A 20000-nucleotide genomic window follows, 5' to 3' on the forward strand; every position below is an offset into this window, starting at 1 on the left:
TATATATATATATATATATATATATATATATATATATATATATATATATATATATATATATATATATACCAAATATTCATTCATTAATTTTCCTTCAGCTTAGCCCCATGTTTTTTAGGGATCGCCACAGCGGAATGAACCGCCAACTATTCCGGCATATGTTTTATGCAGTGGATGCCCTTCCAGCCACAACTTAGTACAGTAAAAACCCATACACTCTCACATTCACACACACACATACACTGCGGCCAATTTAGTTTATTCAGTTTACCTATAGCGCATGTTTTAGGACTGTGTGGGAAACCGGAGCACCCGCAGGAAACTCCACAGAGAAATGCCAACTGGTCCAGCCAGGACTCGAACCAGCGACCTTCTTGCTGTGAGGTGAAAGTGCTAACCACTGAGCCAACGTGCTGCCCTATACCAAATGTATATCCAAATAAATCAAAGTTTGCAGAGATACAGCCTTTGATGCAGTCTGGCAACATGACAGCAAATTTGTAGATACGGTAAACAAAAACACACTTCGCCTGCTTACACGAACGTCTTCAAATTTTTGGCAGTACGGTCTAAAGATGATCACATTTGGTGAAAATCAGACCAATTGACAAGCAGTTTGAAAAAGAAAAAGGTTTTCAACGAAAATCAAATCTGAAGATAAGAGGTTGGGCCAAAAATGGCAAAATCAGGTCAAAGTTTTACCATGATGGGTCGCGTGACATTACACAGCTCGCTTTCCAAAAAAATCTAAGCAAAATTAAGCTTTTTTTATTTTTATTTTTTTAACCAAATTCAAAATTTGTAGCGCAAAATACAGAGTTGGAAAAATTTGGATATTGTTAAACTCGGTAAAAGTTAAAATGTATATTTTTTTAAACTGTTGATCATCAGTTGGCTGCATTAACCCCTTCAAGAGTTCACACTTAGCTGATGATTGGTAGTAAAGCTAGTTTGGCATGCTGTCCCAGAGAGCCCTGAGCTCATAAGATCCTCGAGCCTGGGGCTCCCTCCCATTTGCAGGGCGAGAGGGGAGTTTAAGCTCAGGTAGATCCGCCGCTGCTTTAAGGATTGCTATGAGGGTTAGCTGCTGGTGAAATTAATCTATGGTGCTGATTTGATTTCCTCAATTTACTTATGTCTCATGTTTTGGACTGTGTGAGGAAACTTTTGAGCCTGGGGAAAACCCACAAGAGCACGGGGAGAACATGAACTCCGCACAGAAATGCCAACTGGCCAGGTAGAGACCTGAACTGGAGACATTCTTGCTGTGAGGCAACAGTGTTAGCCACTGGGCCACCGTGCTGCCCTATAGATGAAAGAGGAGGAGAAGGGGTGAAAGGGGGGATTCTTCAAGACAAATATAGTAAGATGCTTTTAGTTATTTATACTAAGTTAGGAATAATGTAATTGATTGATCGTACATTAGCTTGACTCTGGGCCAGCGGTGTCAATCATAAGCATGTGATCTTCTTAAAATTAGTTTATAAATAATAATAGTTTATAATAATGTATTGGAAGTCAATGGGGCAAAAACAGCCACCAACATAATGAAAGGGTAGTCAATTTGCCCAGAGTGTATTGTTGAGTTTTAGAACATTTTCAAAGCATTTATCCAAAATATGTGTCAAAACAAGGTTTGGCACCAAATATTATTCCACTTGCTTTCACACAGTGAAAGATGTGGTCAAATTAAGACTCAAAATCACCTCAGATTGGATGAAAACATTCCCAACACACACAAGGGTTAAAAAAACACAATTTTTACACAATGTTTCCTCACCTTTCCTTCGCTTACTCCTGCAGAATTACCAATTGACAAGGATTTGCTTTCGATTAAAGGTAATTATCCCCAGTGCAAGCTGTCATTCTCTCTCACGCACATCCTGACGGTTCTACCTGAGGGTTTTGGAGCGTCTCTGGACACTCTCCAGGCGCTGAATCCTGGCACTGAGTCTGCGGATCTCCGTTTCAAGCTCCATCTCGCTCTTGTCGACCTGTTGGCACATGCGGGCAAAGACGGCCACCATCTCCCTGCAGACAGAGAGGCACATCCATCACCCTCACACCCTCATTCTGCAGATCAAACCAATGCTTTAGACGTCAAAAAAGTGTGTTTGCATTCAGGTCAGTAGACTAAGGTGTTGTTTTTATTGTGCTGTCATCGCCTTAGCTGAAATATTCAATGATTAAGTGCTCATAAATGCAGGTAAAGTATTATTTACCTTTAACTAAGTCCACGTCCTTCAGTGTGTAAAGCTGGTGTGGACAGATTTGATTTTAAATACCTGGACAAATGAGTCACTGGGCTCTTTTTGAACGATCTAGGCGTAAAGTCTGAAGCGCCAAACATGCAAGCGAAGTCTAAATACGGTCTGCGCCTTGGCGCATGGTCTTACATGGTTGTGCTTATTCTCTTACTGAGTTGTGGGTGTGTTTTGAGCATAATGTGCATTAAACCAATCAGAGTCTCATCTCACATTCCCTTTAAGAAGCAGTTGCGTCACGCCATGGCGCATTTGCTATTTACATGGCTGACTTGTAAGTGGAAAAACTGAACACTTCAGTAGCGAGAAAACAGTTAAACAGATCATCTGCAGCACCAGGATAAAGAAGGAGCCTCCTCCATTCGGTCTCTTTACTTTCTCTTTACTTTTACTCCTTTACTTTCGTGGATGAGGAAACGGTGTTGTACGCACTCCACTGAAGACATCCATTAGCCTACATAATTCATTTTGTTTGTTAAGCGCAAAGATTTGTTTCAAAACTATTTCTAAATTCAGTTCTAATTTCCAGCAAATGAATAAGTGAACAATAATAACGAAGTGTAGAGAAAAAACCAAACACGCGTCCTATTCTTATGCCCCATATGGTGATGTAGACGTCTTCAAAACCCGACAGGTGGACAAATCTTAACTTTTTTTTTTATTAAAATAAATATAAATATGCGTATAATAAATAATATAATAATAATAAAAAATTGTCATGAATATAACCATACCCCCTACCAACCCCACTCCCACATATGTGAAGATATTTGTGTACTGCTGTACATTCTGCATGCATTATGCAATGTGTAAGTGTTTGGACCTTCATAGGCGCATTACTGTGCATTCACACCGAAAGCAGCGAGAGTATTAAAGTAGCCGGAAGCCGCTCATTTTCATTGCAAGCCGGCGGCGAGGAGTAGCGCGGTGTTTCTTCCCTAGATTGGGCGTCGAGGAGAGTTGAAATCAAGGCTGTTTTTACAATTCCATGATCGCAGAGAACGAACTTGCATTTTCGTGAAGACCGGTCTTGCCAAGTTACTACAGAAGAAGATAGAACATTTTGGCCTTAAGCCTGGTTTATACTTCTGCGTCAAGTGATCAGCGTGACCCACGGCGCATGCAACGCGCATAGCTGTGCATTCATTCTTCTGCATGCTGTTTCTGTTGCTTTGCAATAACACTTTCGAGACGCTAGCTGGCAGTAGATGTTTATGTTCCTCTGTGTCGAGTTTCTTCGCTGATGTTTTGTTTTTTTCTGAACGCTACCGTAATGTACAAGTGGTTCAAACTCGCTGATTTTGAGGCAGGAACCGGCGGACATGCAACAACTTTAACCATAAGGTAAACACAAAGCAACCATCCGGAGCTCCTTGTAAACAGTCGACACTTGTAAACAGTCGCTCGGCTCTCAGCCCTGCCCACACTTGGCAGTGCTTCCAAGCCGATCAATCACAGAGCTTGCTCGGCTCTTGGCCCCGCCCACACTTGGCAGCGCTTCCAAGCCGACCAATCACAGAGCTTACGCTATGCATCATTGCGAAGCGTAGTTACATTTTTTGAGAGGTGCACGTCAGCGACGTGGCATGTGTGGAGAAACTGCACTGCTGATCACCTGTCCATTACAGTGTCAGGGAAGCATGGTGGTGGCAGCATCATGCTGTGAGGGTGTTTTTCAGCTGCAGGGACAGGATGACTGGTTGCAATTGAGGGAAAGATGAATGCGGCCAAGAATAGGGATATCCTGGACGAAAACCTTCTCCAGAGTGCTCAGGATGTCAGACTGAGCCAAAGGTTTACCTTCCAACAAGACAATGACCCTAAGCACACAGCTAAAACAACGGAGTGGCTTCACAACAACTCTGCGCATGTTCTAGAATGGCCCAGCCACAGCTCTGACTTAAACACAATTGAGCATCTCTGGAAGGACCTAAAATGGCTGTCCACCAACATTTACCATCCAACCTGACAGCATGGTGGTGGCAGCATCATGCTGTAAGGGGGTTTTTCAGCTGCAGGGACAGGACGACTGGTTGTAATTGAGGGAAAGATGAATGCGGCCAAGTACAGGGATATCCTGCATAAAACCTTTTCAAGAGTGCTCAGGATGTCAGACTGGACCAAAGGTTTACCTTCCAACAAGACAATGACCCTAAGCACACAGCCAAAACAAAAGAGTGGCTTCACTCTGCGCATGTTCTTGAATGGCCCGGCCACAGCCCTGATTTAAACCCAATTGAGCATCTCTGGAAGGACCTAAAATGGCTGTCCGCCAACATTTACCATCCAACCTGGCAGAACTGGAGAGGATCTGCAAGCAGGAATGGCAGAGGATCTCCAAATCCAGGTGTGAAAAATGTTGTTGTTGTTGCATCTTTCCCAAAAAGACTCATGGCTGTATTAGATCAAAGGGGCCCTAGTAGCAAAGAATTCTGGCCTAGATTTGGCAAAATGCTGGCACAGCAGGCATTCATCCGGCACTGGCATACAGCATGTGGGCCAAACATGGCCTGGGTTTGGCAGAGGTGGCATCGTTTTTAAGGCGGCAGACAAGATTTGGGCCAGATGAAAAACGTGGTATTTGGCCCAGATTTAAAAATTTGATAAGTGGGCCATGTGAGTTTGGCCAGTCTTGACCCACATTTAAAATACACTAAAATCATTTTTGAGTAAAGAAAAAAAAATTCTACCAATCAGGTCACTTTGAGAAAAAGCATGCCCATAGTGTGCCTAAAGCGCATCACTCCATGGGTTTATCAATTTCATTGCAATCATGACACACCAACCTATCTGGCCCAGTTCAGGCCCAGTTATGAGTTATTAACTTGGCTGAGACTTGGCCCAGATATGGTCTGTGTTTGGCCCTTGTCTGGAAGCCAGATTTGGTCCAGTCATGTACCGTAATTCACTGTGGCATGTGGGCCAAGCAAAACCTGATTGTGTGGGCCAGAGCTGGGCCAGAGAAATTTTGCTATGTGGGGGGGCTTCTACTAAACACTGAGCAAAGGGCCTGTATACCTGGAGCCATGTGATAGTTCAATTTTTCTTTTTTAAATAATCTTCAAAAAATATCTGTGTTTGTTTTTTTTGTTGTTGTTGTTAATATGGGCTGCTGTGTGTAAATTAATGAGGAAACAAATGAACGTAGTTGATTTTTGCAAATTGCTGCAATATAACAGAGTAAAAAATCAGAATACTTTCAGTACCCTTTGTAAAAGATGACTATTAAGTAAATTATCTTAAATATCATCTTTTGTATTTAATGCAGACCAAAGTACAGTTGAATAGTGTAGAATAGGAAATAAAGTGTGACAAAATTTGAACTATTTTCAAATTAATTTATTTTAGCTTTGAATATTTGATGGCGACGCAGTGGCGCAGTAAGTAGTGCTGTCACCTCAGAGCAAGAAGGTCGCTGGTTCGATCCTCGGCTCAGTTGGCGTTTCTGTGTGGAGTTTGCACGTTCTCCCTGCATTCGCGTGCTCCGGTTTCCCCCACAGTCCAAAGACATGCGGTACAGGTGAATTGGGTAGGCTAAATTGTCCGTAGTGTATGAGTGTTTGTGTGTGAATGTGTGTGTGGATGTTTCCCAGAGATGGGTTGCGGCTGGAAAGGCATCCGCTGCGTAAAAATGTGCTGGATAAGTTGGCGGTTCATTCCGCTGTGGGGACTCCGGATTAATAAAGGGACTAAGCCGACAAGAAAATGAATGAATATTTGATTATTATTGGCACTTACTGTTGCACCTGCTGACCAGAGTCTCCACTGATGATGTGTGCGACGGCCTGCAGTCTTTGAGTGGTGTGGTCCACATACTGCTGCTTCAGAGCCCTCTCTTTAGAGCTGTTGGTCCACGTCAGTCTTTCATACAAGTAGAGGAAACTGTAGAGACTCACAGATAGTACAATAACCCTCCATCCCACAGCACGCCACACCTAGACAAACAGCACCACACAAGCATCTTTTACACCATTGTGCTTATACTTCAAGTATTAAAGGGATAGTTCACCCCAAAATGAAAATGTACTCACTTTTTACTCATCAATTTACACACAAAGCTACATGTAAAGGGATAGTTTACCCAAAAATGATAAATGACTCACTTTTTACTCAGCAATTACCAGACCAAGCTACATTTAAAGGGATAGTTCACCCAAATAAAAAATGTACTCACTTTTTACTCAGCAATTACCAGACCAAGCTACATTTAAAGGGATCGTTAACGCGAAAATTGAAAGTTAAGTCTCGTTCAAGTCGTTCCATACCTTTGAGTTCCTTCTGTTGAACCATTGACATCCATAGTAGTAAAAAAATAGTAAATACAAATACTAAAAACATGTTCATTTTTGGGTGAACTATCCATTTAAAGCTGTCTAAATGGAGTGCTTACTAAGCAATGAGTAATATTAATTAAAAAATAGGTTTTAATATATTTAAATAAAGATGAAATATTGAGAAAAATGTAAGTTACAGGAATGCTTAAAGGGATAGTTCGTCCAAAAATGAAACTTCTGTCATTATTTACTCACCCAGTACTTGTATGCCTTTCTTTAGTCTGTTAAACTCAAAGTAAGATATTTTGAAAAATGTTAAAATCCTGTAACCATTGACTTCTATAGTGTTTGTTTTTCCTTCTATGGACTTCAATGGTTACAGGTTTTCAGTTTTCTTTAAAAAAATCTTCTGTTGTGTTTAACAGAACAAAGAAGAACATAAAGGTTTGGAATAAGTTAAGATAGAGTAAATAGTGAGTAAATGTTCATGTTTGGGTAAACTATCCCTTTAAGCTGTCTAAATTAAGTGCTTAGTAATGCAATGAGTATTAATAATCAAAACATGTGTTTTGATATATTTAAATTAAAATATAATATTGAAATATATTTAAATTGTCAATATAAATAAATTTAAAAAATCTTCATGGAACTTATATTTACGTAATATTCTAATGGTGTAAAAGTAAGATCAATTTTATTGTCCCATTCAACGTATTTTTGGCCTTTGCCATGCAACATAAGACTGGTTTGTGGTCACATATTTGATTGAAATTGCCAAAATTATCCTCTTTTCTTTGTTCTTTTTTCCACAGGAGCATAACTCCGCATCAATGAGACCTACTATGAAAATGAAATACAAAAGAGAAGATTAAACCCAATATTTTTTTGTGATAATGTCATATAAAACAAAGCTATTTACCAGCAGTTTGTACAAGGCCAGTCGTTTTTGACCCACAGGTGCTATTGGGTTTTGAACAGAACACAAGTGCTTTAAATAATTAGTGGCTGAAAAAAACAAAACACTAAATTATTTTAAATGTTGCTTACCACTCCAGCAATAACTACCATACCCAGTGAAGCTCTGGAAGTGAGAGACAGCAGTCCTGATGCCATGGAGAGAGCCAGATCCTCATGGCCCCGGGAGCCCGTGTGAGCAGAGGAAGAGGTGAGCTGTGAACAGACAAATCCAATTGCATCACTTTAAGCCTATATTTGATATGCTTTCAAGATGAGACGCTGCAGACAAACTAGCTGAAAGAAAATGAATAAATGAAAAAAAATTAGTCCCTTTGTCTATCAGGGGTCAACACAGCGGAATGAACCACCAACTATTCCAGCATATGTTTTACACAGCGGATGCTCTTTCAGCCGCAACCCAATATTGGGAAACACCCATACACATTTATTCACACTACACTATACACGCTTCGACCAACTTAGTTCATCCAATTTACCTATACCATGTCTTTGGATTGTGGGGGAAACCGGAGCACGCCAACATGGGGAGAACATGCAAACTCCACACAGATATGCCAACTGATCCAGCCAGGGCTCAAGACAGCAATCTTCTCATGCCAGCCACCATGACACCCCTAGTTTCTTCATATACCTCAAGATTTTGTAGAGTCTAATTTAAAGAAAACATACTAAATACACTTTTAAATGATCATTTCTATGGAGCTAATAATATGCCAAAACAATCTAAATTTGAACTGTGTTCATTTGAATTCTTGACGATTGTAATTTTACAAATCCGAATATTTATATGCCTTTAAAAATGTTTTTTTTAAATTTGTTGAAATTCAATCAATTAATTTAATCAAATAAAGAAATTCAAATTCAAAACAATTTTTAAAGGCATATAAAAATTTGGATTTATTATATTACAATCGTAAATAATTCAAATGAACACAATTCAAATTCAGATTGTTTTGGCATATTATTAGCTCCATAATTTTCTCCTCTGGTTTGTCATTAATCTAATTAATTCACCTCAGCAGCATTTAGCCAAACTTCAGTTTTATTCATATGCATATTCTGAAGGTTTTTACTTCAGGGTAATGTGACTGATTAAATACTTTATATTTTCAAAAACATAAACAAACCAACAAATCTAAAAATGGGGCCATTCATGGTATTTCATAAATTACAGAATGATAGAAATGAATACCCAAAATTTTCACCCAGTTTTTACTCTATTTTACTCAAATTTTTTATGAAAAAGAGTAAAACAAGAATTTGGAAGTTTTTCCAAATTATGTTTAAATTTTGTGCTAGAAGAATATTAGAGAATATTTAATTAATGCCTTAAGGCTGATTTAGAAACAATAATAGTCCAACATTCCTGACCATTATCAAAAGCAAAGCCTAGAAAAACACCATCAGTATTCTGTAAACTGATGGGTTCAAATATTTTTTACCTGTCATTAAAGAAATAATTTGCTTCTTCGTTTCACTTTTGTAGCAATTAAATTGTTTTAAGTTCAAAATTCATAATAAGTTCATAATATATACATCAGTGTAAAACCTATGAATGGTAGAAAAACATATTCTGTAATTGTGTTTTAAAACCACCTGGGGCTCCACTTTTGCCATGGCCTCTCTTTGGCTTTAACAAACTTGTCCCTCAAGTTTTTGCAAACTTGTGTGCAGGGGATTGCGCAATCTGACGTGAGGCACAGCTCGAGCTGCCTCCGCTTGCTTCTTACGCTGTAATTGAACAGGAAATAAGCAAAATACAGCGATTTTAATCATAAAATAATAGAAATCATTTGAATCAGAAATTGTATTTGTAGCATAGATCAGAGAACAAATATTTATTTTATTATTAGTATACTTCTCATAATGACAGATGAGGATGATGACAGGTGTGGCACTGCCTCCCCTGACCGCACGTCCCTGCTGTACCGGTCTACCCGTTTCAGACAAAATCTCTTCATTAGCCCCTTTCACACAGTGATACCGGTAAATATCTGGAAAATTTCCGGAACGACTTTACCGGTATATTGAAAAAAGCGCTGTTCACACAGGCGAGGACGTTACGGAAATTTTCCGGAAAAGAGCATTCACACATCCATTCCAAAATACCGGTAAATTCTGACATCATTCACCACAAATGAGCTTTAAACGGCTGCGCTTGTATTTGTAAACATTTGACTAAATTACAAACTCTGTGGATGATCAATATTGTGAACAACTTTTGCAGGATCACTTTCGCATGTCGAGATGTTCATAATATGTGCGTGTGCAGGTTTCACAGGCACACGCAAAGCTTGAAGGTAAACAAACAACGGCTTATCATAAGCATCTCATCGATGATTATTTACACAGTTGGCATTAAGAAGAACATATAAACGTGATCTGACTAACTTCTAGCAGCTAAATGTGTCTGGAAAAATATTCAAAGGCTTTTATTCTCACAAACCGCGCGGACGTAAATGCGCCTGACTGTTGTGATTGGCTAAAGCAGACGTTTCACGTCAGCACGTTCTAGAGGTGCACGCGCTTATTACGGCAATCTTCCTTCTGCATTCACACAGCGCAGCATTCCGGCAAATTGCCGTAATGTTACAACTTCTCTTTCCGGAAAATAGCCAGAACGAATTTACCGGTATTTTCAAAAAGGGCCTGTTCACACATACAACCTTTCCGGAAAATTGCCGGCAATTTTCCGGAAAGGTCTGTATGTGTGAAAGGGGCTAATGTAATTCATATTCAACTCCAATGAATCGTGGCGCCATGCGAACTGTTCGCTCGAGTCTCAAAAAATGTTGTGCACTCCCCCAGCCGAAAGCATGTCATGTGCACCCAAAGCAAACCTCCGCAAACACCGCAACGATGTCACAGTCATCGCATGCACTCAATCAAACTAGCGAACGCATCAAGAATGAAACAGCCTTTACACAAATACAAAAAAGATTCTTAAAGGCGCAGTATATAATTTCACCACTAGAGGGTGCGTATTCACAACACACAAAGGCATATTTTGATGATGTCATGACTGAGTGTGGAATCATTGGATTTGTAGTCTTCATTACACTTTACGGGACTACAGAAATCATGTTGATGTTAATGAGCACTTATAACCATGGTAGAAGCAGAGTAAGGTGAAAGTAGCTTCAAGTAGTCAAGTAAGCAACATATATAACATTGCTTGTGGTTTTTGGATATTTTAATGAAAAATAAATCATAGATATTGTGCCTTTAATGTAATCAGTTACATGGGAAATAATAATGATTGCTATTCGGTTGTTTTTCTTATGCACCAGCAGTGTTTCACCCATAACATCAATAAAATTGGCAAAGCCTAAAAGAGAAAACACTGCTACATTTACTTTTAATTTCTGCTCCAATAGGCTCAACGCTTGTTTTGCATTCGCAGGCCCCAGGAAGCGGTTCACCAGGGATGTAAGACCCAGCGAGAAGTGAAAGTCAATGTCCTCGGTGAAATCGGCACCGAGGCTGGTGAGGTTGAGGTCGTAGGTCATGGTGAACCTCCGGCTGGGCAGGTGGAGTTGAGCGCGGGCAGCAGGGGGCAGCAAAGGACGCAGAGTGTCTGGGCAGGAGAGCGACAGACAGCAGTTTAGTCTGAAGAACGCTCTGCCAAGGAAAGCTTCTTTACTGGAGCCTTTATGTCTGAAGCAAAATCTGTGTGTGTGTGTACTGGTTTTGGTGGTTTACGAGGACACAAATATGTATAATGACATGGGTATGACCTGTGGAGGTGGTTCATGATGACATGCCCTTTGTCCTCACAATTCTGAAAGCTTAGAAAAAAAATCTTAAAAATCTTATTGTATATAATTATTTTAGATATAATAAGCGTTTTGTAGTATATTATGTGTTACACTTATGGAGAGGACTCATAAACCACCAAAAACAACATGTAGGCATGTGTGAGTGTGTATGAGAGAGAGAGAGAGAGAGAGAGAGTGTGTGCACATATATGTCTGTATCTGAGTGTGATAGAGATTGTTTGTGTGTGCGTTCATTTATATATAAGTGTGTGTGTGCGCAAAAGGAGAGAGAGAGCGTGTGTGTGTGTCCATGCTTATGAGAGAATGTCTGTGTATCTGTATCACTATGTATGTGTGTGCGCGTGACAGCGTGAAAGTGTTTGCTTGTGCCTGTTTGTGAGTGTGTGTGTGTGTGTGTGTGTGTGTGTGTGTGAGAGAGAGAGAGTGTTGTTTGTATATCTGTATTTGTGAATTTATTTATGTATTTGTGTGTGTGTGTTTCTGTGTGTGAGAGAGAGAGAGAGAGCTTGTATTTGTGTGTGTTTATGTCTGTATGTGTAAATGTGTGTCTTCATCTTTGAGAGAGAGAGAGAGAGAGAGAGTGTGTGCGCGTGCGTGCGTGCGTGCATACCCATGATGTCTCTCTGAGAGGACAGGACACAGCCGTTTATACTGCTGGAACAGCGCAGCTCCAGATTCTTCACCATTCTCTCCTCCACATACGACACAAGCTTCTGCAAAACAAACACGGTTACAAAATGTTAGCCTGTTACACACTGGAAAAGACTACTCTAATTCCCCAAAATCCTGAAAGCAAGATAAATCCAGCTCATAAGCAAAACTGCACCTCAATTGAATGAATTGGAGCGAACAACCATTAAACTGACAATCAATAATCAGTTTAGATTAACTTGATCTATTCACGTGGAAATTGTGCTAAATTCAATTCAATTCAATTCAGCTTTATTTGTATAGCGCTTTTACATGTAGATTGTGTCAAAGCAGCTTCACATAAATGGTCATAGTAACTGGATCAGGGTGGTTCAGTTTTTAGTGTTTAAGTTCAGTTCAGTTTAGCTCAGTTCAGTGTGGTTTGAAGTCTTTATTGAGAGTCCAAACACTGAAGAACAAATCCATCGATGAGTAGCTTTTCAGATTCTGAACCAATCAAGCCAGTGGCGACAGCGGAGAGGGAAAAAAAACACCAATAGGAGAGTGAAGAAAAAAAACCTTGAGAGAACCAGACTAAGTTCGGCACGACCATTTTAATTTCTCCGCTGGCCAAAAGTCTTGTGCAGAGCTGCAGTCTCAGCAGTGGAGGCTGGAAGCTGGCCTCAGCGAAGACTCATCTGTCCCTGGATCTGTAAATGTCGGCTACCTGTACTTAATCATTTGCAAAGATGTACTTAGACATTTGCAATTTGATGAAATGAATGGGAAAATCAAGTCTGTTGTAAACAAGTGATTTGGAGGTTTGTACATGTTGTTTTGAGAATGTAATTCCTGTTTCAAGAAATGAGCCAAACCGATAGAGAAAAACTGTAAATAACATTTTTAGACCATTCATTCATTCATTCATTCAATCATTCATTCATTCATTTTCTTATCGGCTTAGTCGATTATTAATCCGGGATCGCTACAGCGGAATGAACCGCCAACTTATCCAGCACATTTTTACGCAGCGGATGCCCTTCCAGCCACAACCCATCTCTGGGAAACATCCACACACTCATTCACACACTCATTCACACACGCACTCATACACTACGGACAATTTAGCCTACCCAGCGGACGTTTCTGGAGGCCACGAAATACTTCCCGGGAGGTTCATATTTGTGCACTTTTTGTTTCGTCTCGAACGCCTCTCACAAGCACTGGCCCATGCTGTTCTCGTGTAAAAAGCCGCCGGAGACCGCTGTTGAGCGACCGTCTGTCTGACTGACTGAACGATTGACTGGGCGGCTGACCAATCGGCAGACCTAGCTACCTTCCTCCTCCTCCTTCTTCCATAAACCCAAGCGACGATTTACAAAAGCCGTCCAGAAAAAGAAAAGCCCTCGTCTGATTTTGACCACGTTTTCGTATTTCACTGCATTCTCGGCCCGTTATGAACTCGTTTGCTTTATTTTTTGGATTCTGTTTCATGTTTTACCTGATTTCTGGAACCGTTCTTCCCCAGACTCGAACCCGGTCGTCGCCGCAGCAGCTCCTCCTCCTCATGGCCTCTGCTCCTAACGTAACACGACGACCTAACTGGACAAACTGGTTGCGGCGGGAAAGCCCTCCACATGGAGTTGAGCTGTCAGCCGGCGAGCGCGTAGAGAAGCGGCAACACACCACCCCGTAGAGTTCGCTTGAAAAATTGAAATGCAGCCATACGTAGCTCCTGCCACGTAATCGCGGTCTCCAGAAACGTCCGCAGGGCTATGTTTTCAGAATGAGCTTGGGTTGTAACTTTTAATTCATCTCAATTCATCATTATTTCTATAGCGCTTTTACAATGTAGATTGTGTCAAAGCAGCTTAACATAAAATATTATAGTGGATTAAAACTGCGCCAGTCCAGATTTCAGAGTTGTAGTTCAGTTTAGTTCAGTTCAGTGTGGTCTAATTATCACCGCTGAAAGTCCAAACACTGAAGAGCAAATCCATCAATGCGCAGCTCCACAAGTCTCAAACCAGGCAAACCAGTGGCGAGGAACAAACTTTACCAATTGACAAAAGTGAAGGAAAAAACCTTGAGAGAAACCAGGCTCAGCTGAGCACGTCCATTTCTCCACTGGCCAAGCTTCTTGTGCAGAGCTGCAGTCTATTCTTATTCATATTTACTCGCAAAATGATTAGTAACTGTTAGACTGAGCTTGGAAAACAAAAATCTGAATGTTAGACTGAATAATAATTATAACTGCAAACTATTCAAAATAACGTAAAACTCACCGTTTTGTATAGCGCTAAAGCATTTGGGGCAGGAATAAATTCAGAGCAGAATTCATCCACAAGAACAGACAGGCATCGCATTTCCTCTTCCAGAGCACTGGACACCTAGAAGGACATTACTGAGAGTTACACACTAAAGAAAACAATCGAATAGTTTCATATAAAATTAAAGAATTACAGGGACGATTATCCAAAAATGAAAACTCTGTCTTGATTTACTCAGTTGCATATTGCTGAATTTCCCATTTAAAAATAATATTTGGAAGAATGTTGCTGCAATAAATAAATAAATGGTCTGTGAATACAAGTTTAGATACAAGCTTCTTTCTTTCTAAAGAGCAGTGGTCACCAAACTTGTTCCTGGAGGGCCGGTGTCCTGCAGATTTTAACTCCAACCCTAATCAGACACACCTGAACAAGCTAATCAAGGTTTTACAATGTATACTTGATACATCCAGGCAAGTGTGTTGAGGCAAGTTGGAGCTAAACCCTGCAGGACAGAGAGATTGGTGACCCTTGCTAAAGAGACTTTTTGTAATGCCTGTGTTTTCACATTAACAACATGATGACTTTTTATGATGATATTTCTTTTGACTGCAATTTCTTAACCATATTTAATGTGAATGAATATTTAATAATTTGTGTAATTGGTCAGACTTTAGTTAGGTTTCATTAGCTACTGTATGCACTAACATGATTAATTATAAACAATACACTACCTGGCAAAAGTCGTCGCCTATCCAAGTTTTAGGAACATCAAATGATATCTTGACTTCTAGTTGATCGTTTGATATCAGAAGTGGCTTTTATGAAAGGCTTAGGCCTTGTGTATGACTCCCATGAGCTTGGAGGACTGCATCCATACATCTCTGCAATGACTCAAATCACTTATTAAAGTCATCTGGAATGGCAAAGAAAGCGTTCTTGCAGGACTCCCAGAGTTCATCAAGATTCTTTGGATTCATCTTCAATGCCTCCTCCTCCATCTTACCCCAGACATGCTCAATAATGTTCATATCTGGTGACTGGGCTGGCCAATCCTGGAGTACCTTGCCCTTCTTTGCTTTCAGAAACTTTGATGTGGAAGCTGAAGTATGAGAAGGAGAGCTATCCTGCTGAAGAATTTGCCCTCTCCTGTGGTTTATAATGTAATGGGCAGCACAAATGTCTTGATACCTCAGGCTGTTGATGTTGCCATCCACTCTGCAGATCTCTCGCATGTCCCCATACTGAATGCAACCCTAAACCATGATTTTTTCCTTCCCAAAGCTTGACTGAATTCTGAGAGAATCTTGGGTCCATGTGGATTCCAGCAGGTCTTCTGCAGTGTTTGTGATGATTGGGATGCAGCTCAACAGATGCTTCATCTGAAAAATCGACCTTCTGCCACTTTTGTAAATGATCAACTAGAAGTTGTTCTTACAACTGGGAGCGATGGCAAAACTTTTTCCAGGTAGTGTGCTTGTACAGATTTAGTAATCATAGTTACTAATGCATTATTAACGTCTACATTAAGGCTTGTTAACATTAGTAAATAATGAACTAACAACGATCAACTGTATTTTCATAGTATGAATAAATACTAAAAAAAATTGATTGTTTATGTTAGAAATTGCATTAAATAATACAAACCTTATTATAAAGTGTTACCATGTAACTAAATATATAAGCATTTTAACTGATTGGCAGCCCTAATAATTATATGTGATCTCTCTCCCCCTCTCTAACACACACACTTATTTTAAATATGCATTATACTTCTAATGTAGCATCAAAATAACTCCATATTCTGTATTTGTGTACACTAGGGTTGGCCTTTTGTGAGGGGTGATGATGATGATGCTGGTCACCTTGGCAGCCACTTCATCACTGACGACCTTTATCTTGTCCTTGATGTCCTCGGTTATGAAGTTCAGCTGATTACGTACAAACTCCAGCCGGTCCATAAGAGCCTCGCGATCTTCCAGCGAGAAAACTCTACAGATTCACAGAGGTAAATTACTTACTTTTTAAAGGTGATACGTGATGCGTTAATACCTGATTTTTACCACTAGAGGGTGTGTATTAAAACAACAAACAAAGTTGTATTTTGATTTTAGAAAGTGGAATCATGGGAGTTGTGGTCTTTATTACATCCTACAGGACTCCTGCAGGAGTCATGTTCATTCATTTATTTATTTTCTTCAGCTTAGTCCTGCTATTCGTCAGGGGTCACCACAGCGGAATGAACCGCCAACATGTCCAGCATATGTTTTACACAGCGAATGCTCTTTCAGCTGCAACCCAGTACTGGGAAGCATCCATATACACTCATACACTATGGCCAATTTAGTTTAATTCACCTACAGCGCATGTCTTTTTACTTTTGGGGGGAAACCAGAGCATCTGGAGGAAACCCACACCAACATGGGGAGAACATGCAAACTCCACACAAAATTGGCAACTGACCCAGCCGAGGCTCGGACCAGCGACTTTCTTGCTGTGAAGAGACAGTGCTAACCACTGAGCCACTGTGTTGCCCTGTAATTTATTTTAACATGTTAAAATATATATATATATATATATATATATATATATATATATATATATATATATATATATATATATATATATATATATATATAGTTAATATATTTCATCAGTTTTTGAGGTAAAGTTTTCTGAAGCATCAAGACATATAACCTGAAAATGAATGGGTGCCTATGGATGGACCCCTATTTTTATTAGGAAGCTTTACAATATTATATTTGTGTATTCACATTAGATTAGTCAGTATTGAAGCCAAATCTGGAGCCAGGGCCGGAGCAAGCTGAACTGCCGCTCTAGGCAAAGGACGGTCACACCCCCCTCAACCCTAAAGTGAAAGCAGGTGGGGGTTGTGTCACGGACGCCGCCCTCTTTTTTTCTGCCGCCCTAGATGCAGATATCGAGAGAAATCAGCTGAGGGATTCTTTAAAACGAAGATGGCTGTCATATGGAGCTTAGGGTATTTATAGTGGCTTAGGAATCGTCTGATTGGTGAATCATAAACTGAATAATGTCTGGCCCTTGGTTCAGTAAGAGGACCGATCAAAATATGTCACATGTCCTTTTTGAGCACTTAAACAGAGACCCTTGATTATAAAGATCCTGCAACTTACTTCTTTTCTGCCGAAGAAATATTGATGGCATCCATGATAGCCTTGACCGACTCAATGATCTGCCAGGCTCGGATTGTGTGCTGCTCAAACTTGGTCTTGACGGCAGACTGCGATATAAATTCCTGCGGAGCCAATGAAATTACGCCACAATTATTAGGGATCACGTCTGCAAGATGTTATCTACACCCATCAGCCAGACTGACATGTTTTGCTACTCTGGCCTCTGCAGAATCCCAACAGAGCCATCCATTAATGCCATCGTAGATTACTGTGAATTTTCATCCCTGGGTCCTAAGAATGCGCGGTACGCTCACCTACGCGTATCCGCTAGACTTGGCTCGGGGATTTGCCATTATGAAAATGCCTGCCTGGAATCTATGAGGAGCAGCAAGTATCTCACACATCTGGGAGCCAGCAGCGAGCAGATGGCCCAGACTGATGCAAAACAGCTTGCCTAAAGTACACATGAAATAAAAACTAACCATATTGAATTTGTTAGCATTGCTAGTTTTGCTAATAGTTTTGCTAGTTTTGTGGTGAACAATTAATCTGTGCATGTCATTACGAAAAAACAACAATAGTTTGCTCTTCTAACTATTTCAATCTAAAACTGAAATCTGAAAATGCACTTCCTGTTTTTTTTCAGTTCAATTCTAACATTATGTCTGTCTGAGGTCTTGGGCGGGGCTAACATACTTTACCACGCCCCTGTAGGTGTGGTAGCTTATATATGCACAACATTTCTCCCATTGACATGCGCAAGAAGAACACTGAGATTGGCTGAAATGTACACAGCAGCCTGAGGTGGATTATGAGATATGGCAGATATGAGAAAACGTGCCCCACTAACGTAATTGAGTTTGTCAAAAATGTACACAGCGCCCTCTAGTGGATTTGTGAAAACACCATCTACAAGTACACATAGCCCAGGGAACATATTTCAACATTCTCGAATATGTAGCCCTGGGAACGTGTCTCCAAAAAAAGTGTTCCTTTAAGAAGATCGTCACCACATCACATAATTTCTGGCTAAAGCTGCCATAAATTCTCATCTAGTCTAAACAATACAAAGACATGACTAAGACTTTTTTCCACAAGAGCTCTTGCTAATCCTTTTTTTGTTTTCAGGCTCATTGTCAGACGACGATTATCCTGGAACGGAGACCACAGTTTGAGGATTTTTTTTACCTCAAATGTTCTTTCAAAACTCTGGAACTCCATCAGTCGCTCTTGGAATCCTTCAGCCAAAGCTCCGCCTTTAAATAAAAAGCATATGCCCAATAATACCAGCCAATGAAAGACATGTGAAATCAAGCATGTATCAGTTTTGCATATTTTTCACACCTAAAGTTGCACCTCGAGTATCATTCTCAAAATCTGTGGGATTTATTAGCATCTGGCTCAGAGTGTTTTATAGTTATTATGCTCATTTTTAACTTGGCTAGGTCTAGTTTTTCCTGGTCTTCTTCCAGAAGAGTGTCAAAAGCAGAAGGCTCTGCTCTGTGTGACCCAAAGCGGTGGAGCCTACCAGTCTCTGGCATTCCCTGGGCACGGTGGATCCTGGCACTGAGCACTTCTTTGGCAGAGACGAAGAAGATGCGGTCAGGTGCCTTGTTTAGGTCCACTACCTTAAGCTCGTCCACTAAGAAACTGACGCAACGATCCATGTGCTGCTTCCGCACCTTTAAAGACAATGAAGAAGAAACATGTCAAACAATTAAAACCCTTCGCTGTAAAAAGTGCTGGGTTCCACTCAAACGATTTATGTTAAAAGTACAAGAAGGAATTCAGCTAACTTGTTAGTTTTTACAAATTTAAGTGGAGAAGTTTGGGAAATATTTGAAATTGTTTCTTTAAACTTTGAAGTGATTTCTTTATATTATCTAGAGCTGTGCATTTCATGAAGGGTGATTAATATAAATAATGAAAGGAGATTAATATATACACTATCTGGCCACTTTATTAGGTACAACTGTCTAACTGCTCGTTAACACAAATTTCTAATCAGCCAATCACATGGCAGCAACTCAATGCATTCAGGCATGTAGACATGGTCAAGACGATCTGCTGCAGTTCAAACCGAGCATCAGAATGGGGAAGTAAGGTGATTTAAGTGACTTTGAACATGGCATGGTTGTTGGTGCCAGACGGGCTGGTCTGAGTATTTCAGAAACTGCTGATTTACTGAGATTTTCACGCACAACCATCTCTAGGGTTTACAGAGAATTGTCTGGAAAAGAGAAAATATCCAGTGAGCGGCAGTTCTGTGGGCACAAATGCCTTGTTAATGTCAGAGGCGAATGGCCAGACTGGTTCTAGCTGATAGAATAGTGATAGAAACTTTGATTGAGAAAATTTTGACCTGATTGAAACATTGCCTGGTCTGATGAGTCTCAATTTCTGCTGCGACATTCGGATGGTAGGGTCAGAATTGGGCATCAACAACAGGAAAGCATGGATCCATCCTGCCTTGTATCAACGGTTCAGGCTGCTGGTGGTGGTGTAATGGTGTGTGGGATATTTTCTTGGCACACTTTGGGCTCATTAGTACCAATTATCATCACAGCCTACCTGAGTATTGTTGTTGATCATGTCCATCCCTTATGATCACAGTGTACCGCACATCTGATGGCTACTTTTATCAGGATAA

The 20000-nt window shown here is 40.3% G+C and overlaps 1 protein-coding gene across 26 annotated transcripts in view; it reads right to left on the reverse strand.

Annotated features, from left to right (window-relative positions):
- Positions 1–20000, reverse strand: part of mfn1a (mitofusin 1a) — a 35860-nt gene that overhangs the window by 624 nt on the left and 15236 nt on the right. For 6 of the 26 annotated variants that reach the window (XR_012390336.1, XR_012390361.1, XR_012390368.1 and 3 more), the window contains 11 exons: positions 18879–19032; positions 18539–18606; positions 17351–17472; positions 16061–16187; positions 14211–14315; positions 11906–12008; positions 10873–11093; positions 7586–7708; positions 7458–7498; positions 6003–6199; positions 1897–2031 (listed from right to left, as the gene is read on the reverse strand). Coding sequence is in view for 14 of the 26 variants with exons in the window: in XM_073922669.1 (XP_073778770.1) it covers positions 1897–2031; positions 6003–6199; positions 7458–7498; positions 7609–7708; positions 10873–11093; positions 11906–12008; positions 14211–14315; positions 16061–16187; positions 17351–17472; positions 18539–18606; positions 18879–19032 (1373 nt within the window). In the remaining 12 variants the exon portion in view is untranslated. Of the gene's footprint in view, positions 1–1896; positions 2032–6002; positions 6200–7457; positions 7499–7585; positions 7709–7992; positions 8166–9094; positions 9248–10872; positions 11094–11905; positions 12009–14210; positions 14316–16060; positions 16188–17350; positions 17473–18538; positions 18607–18878; positions 19033–20000 lie in introns of those variants that run through there. The other 20 variants (XM_073922669.1, XM_073922679.1, XM_073922698.1 and 17 more) reach the window with 9 other exon arrangements.

This window comes from Danio rerio, chromosome 2, assembly GCF_049306965.1.
Source record: "Danio rerio strain Tuebingen ecotype United States chromosome 2, GRCz12tu, whole genome shotgun sequence".
NCBI classification, from domain to species: domain Eukaryota; kingdom Metazoa; phylum Chordata; class Actinopteri; order Cypriniformes; family Danionidae; genus Danio; species Danio rerio.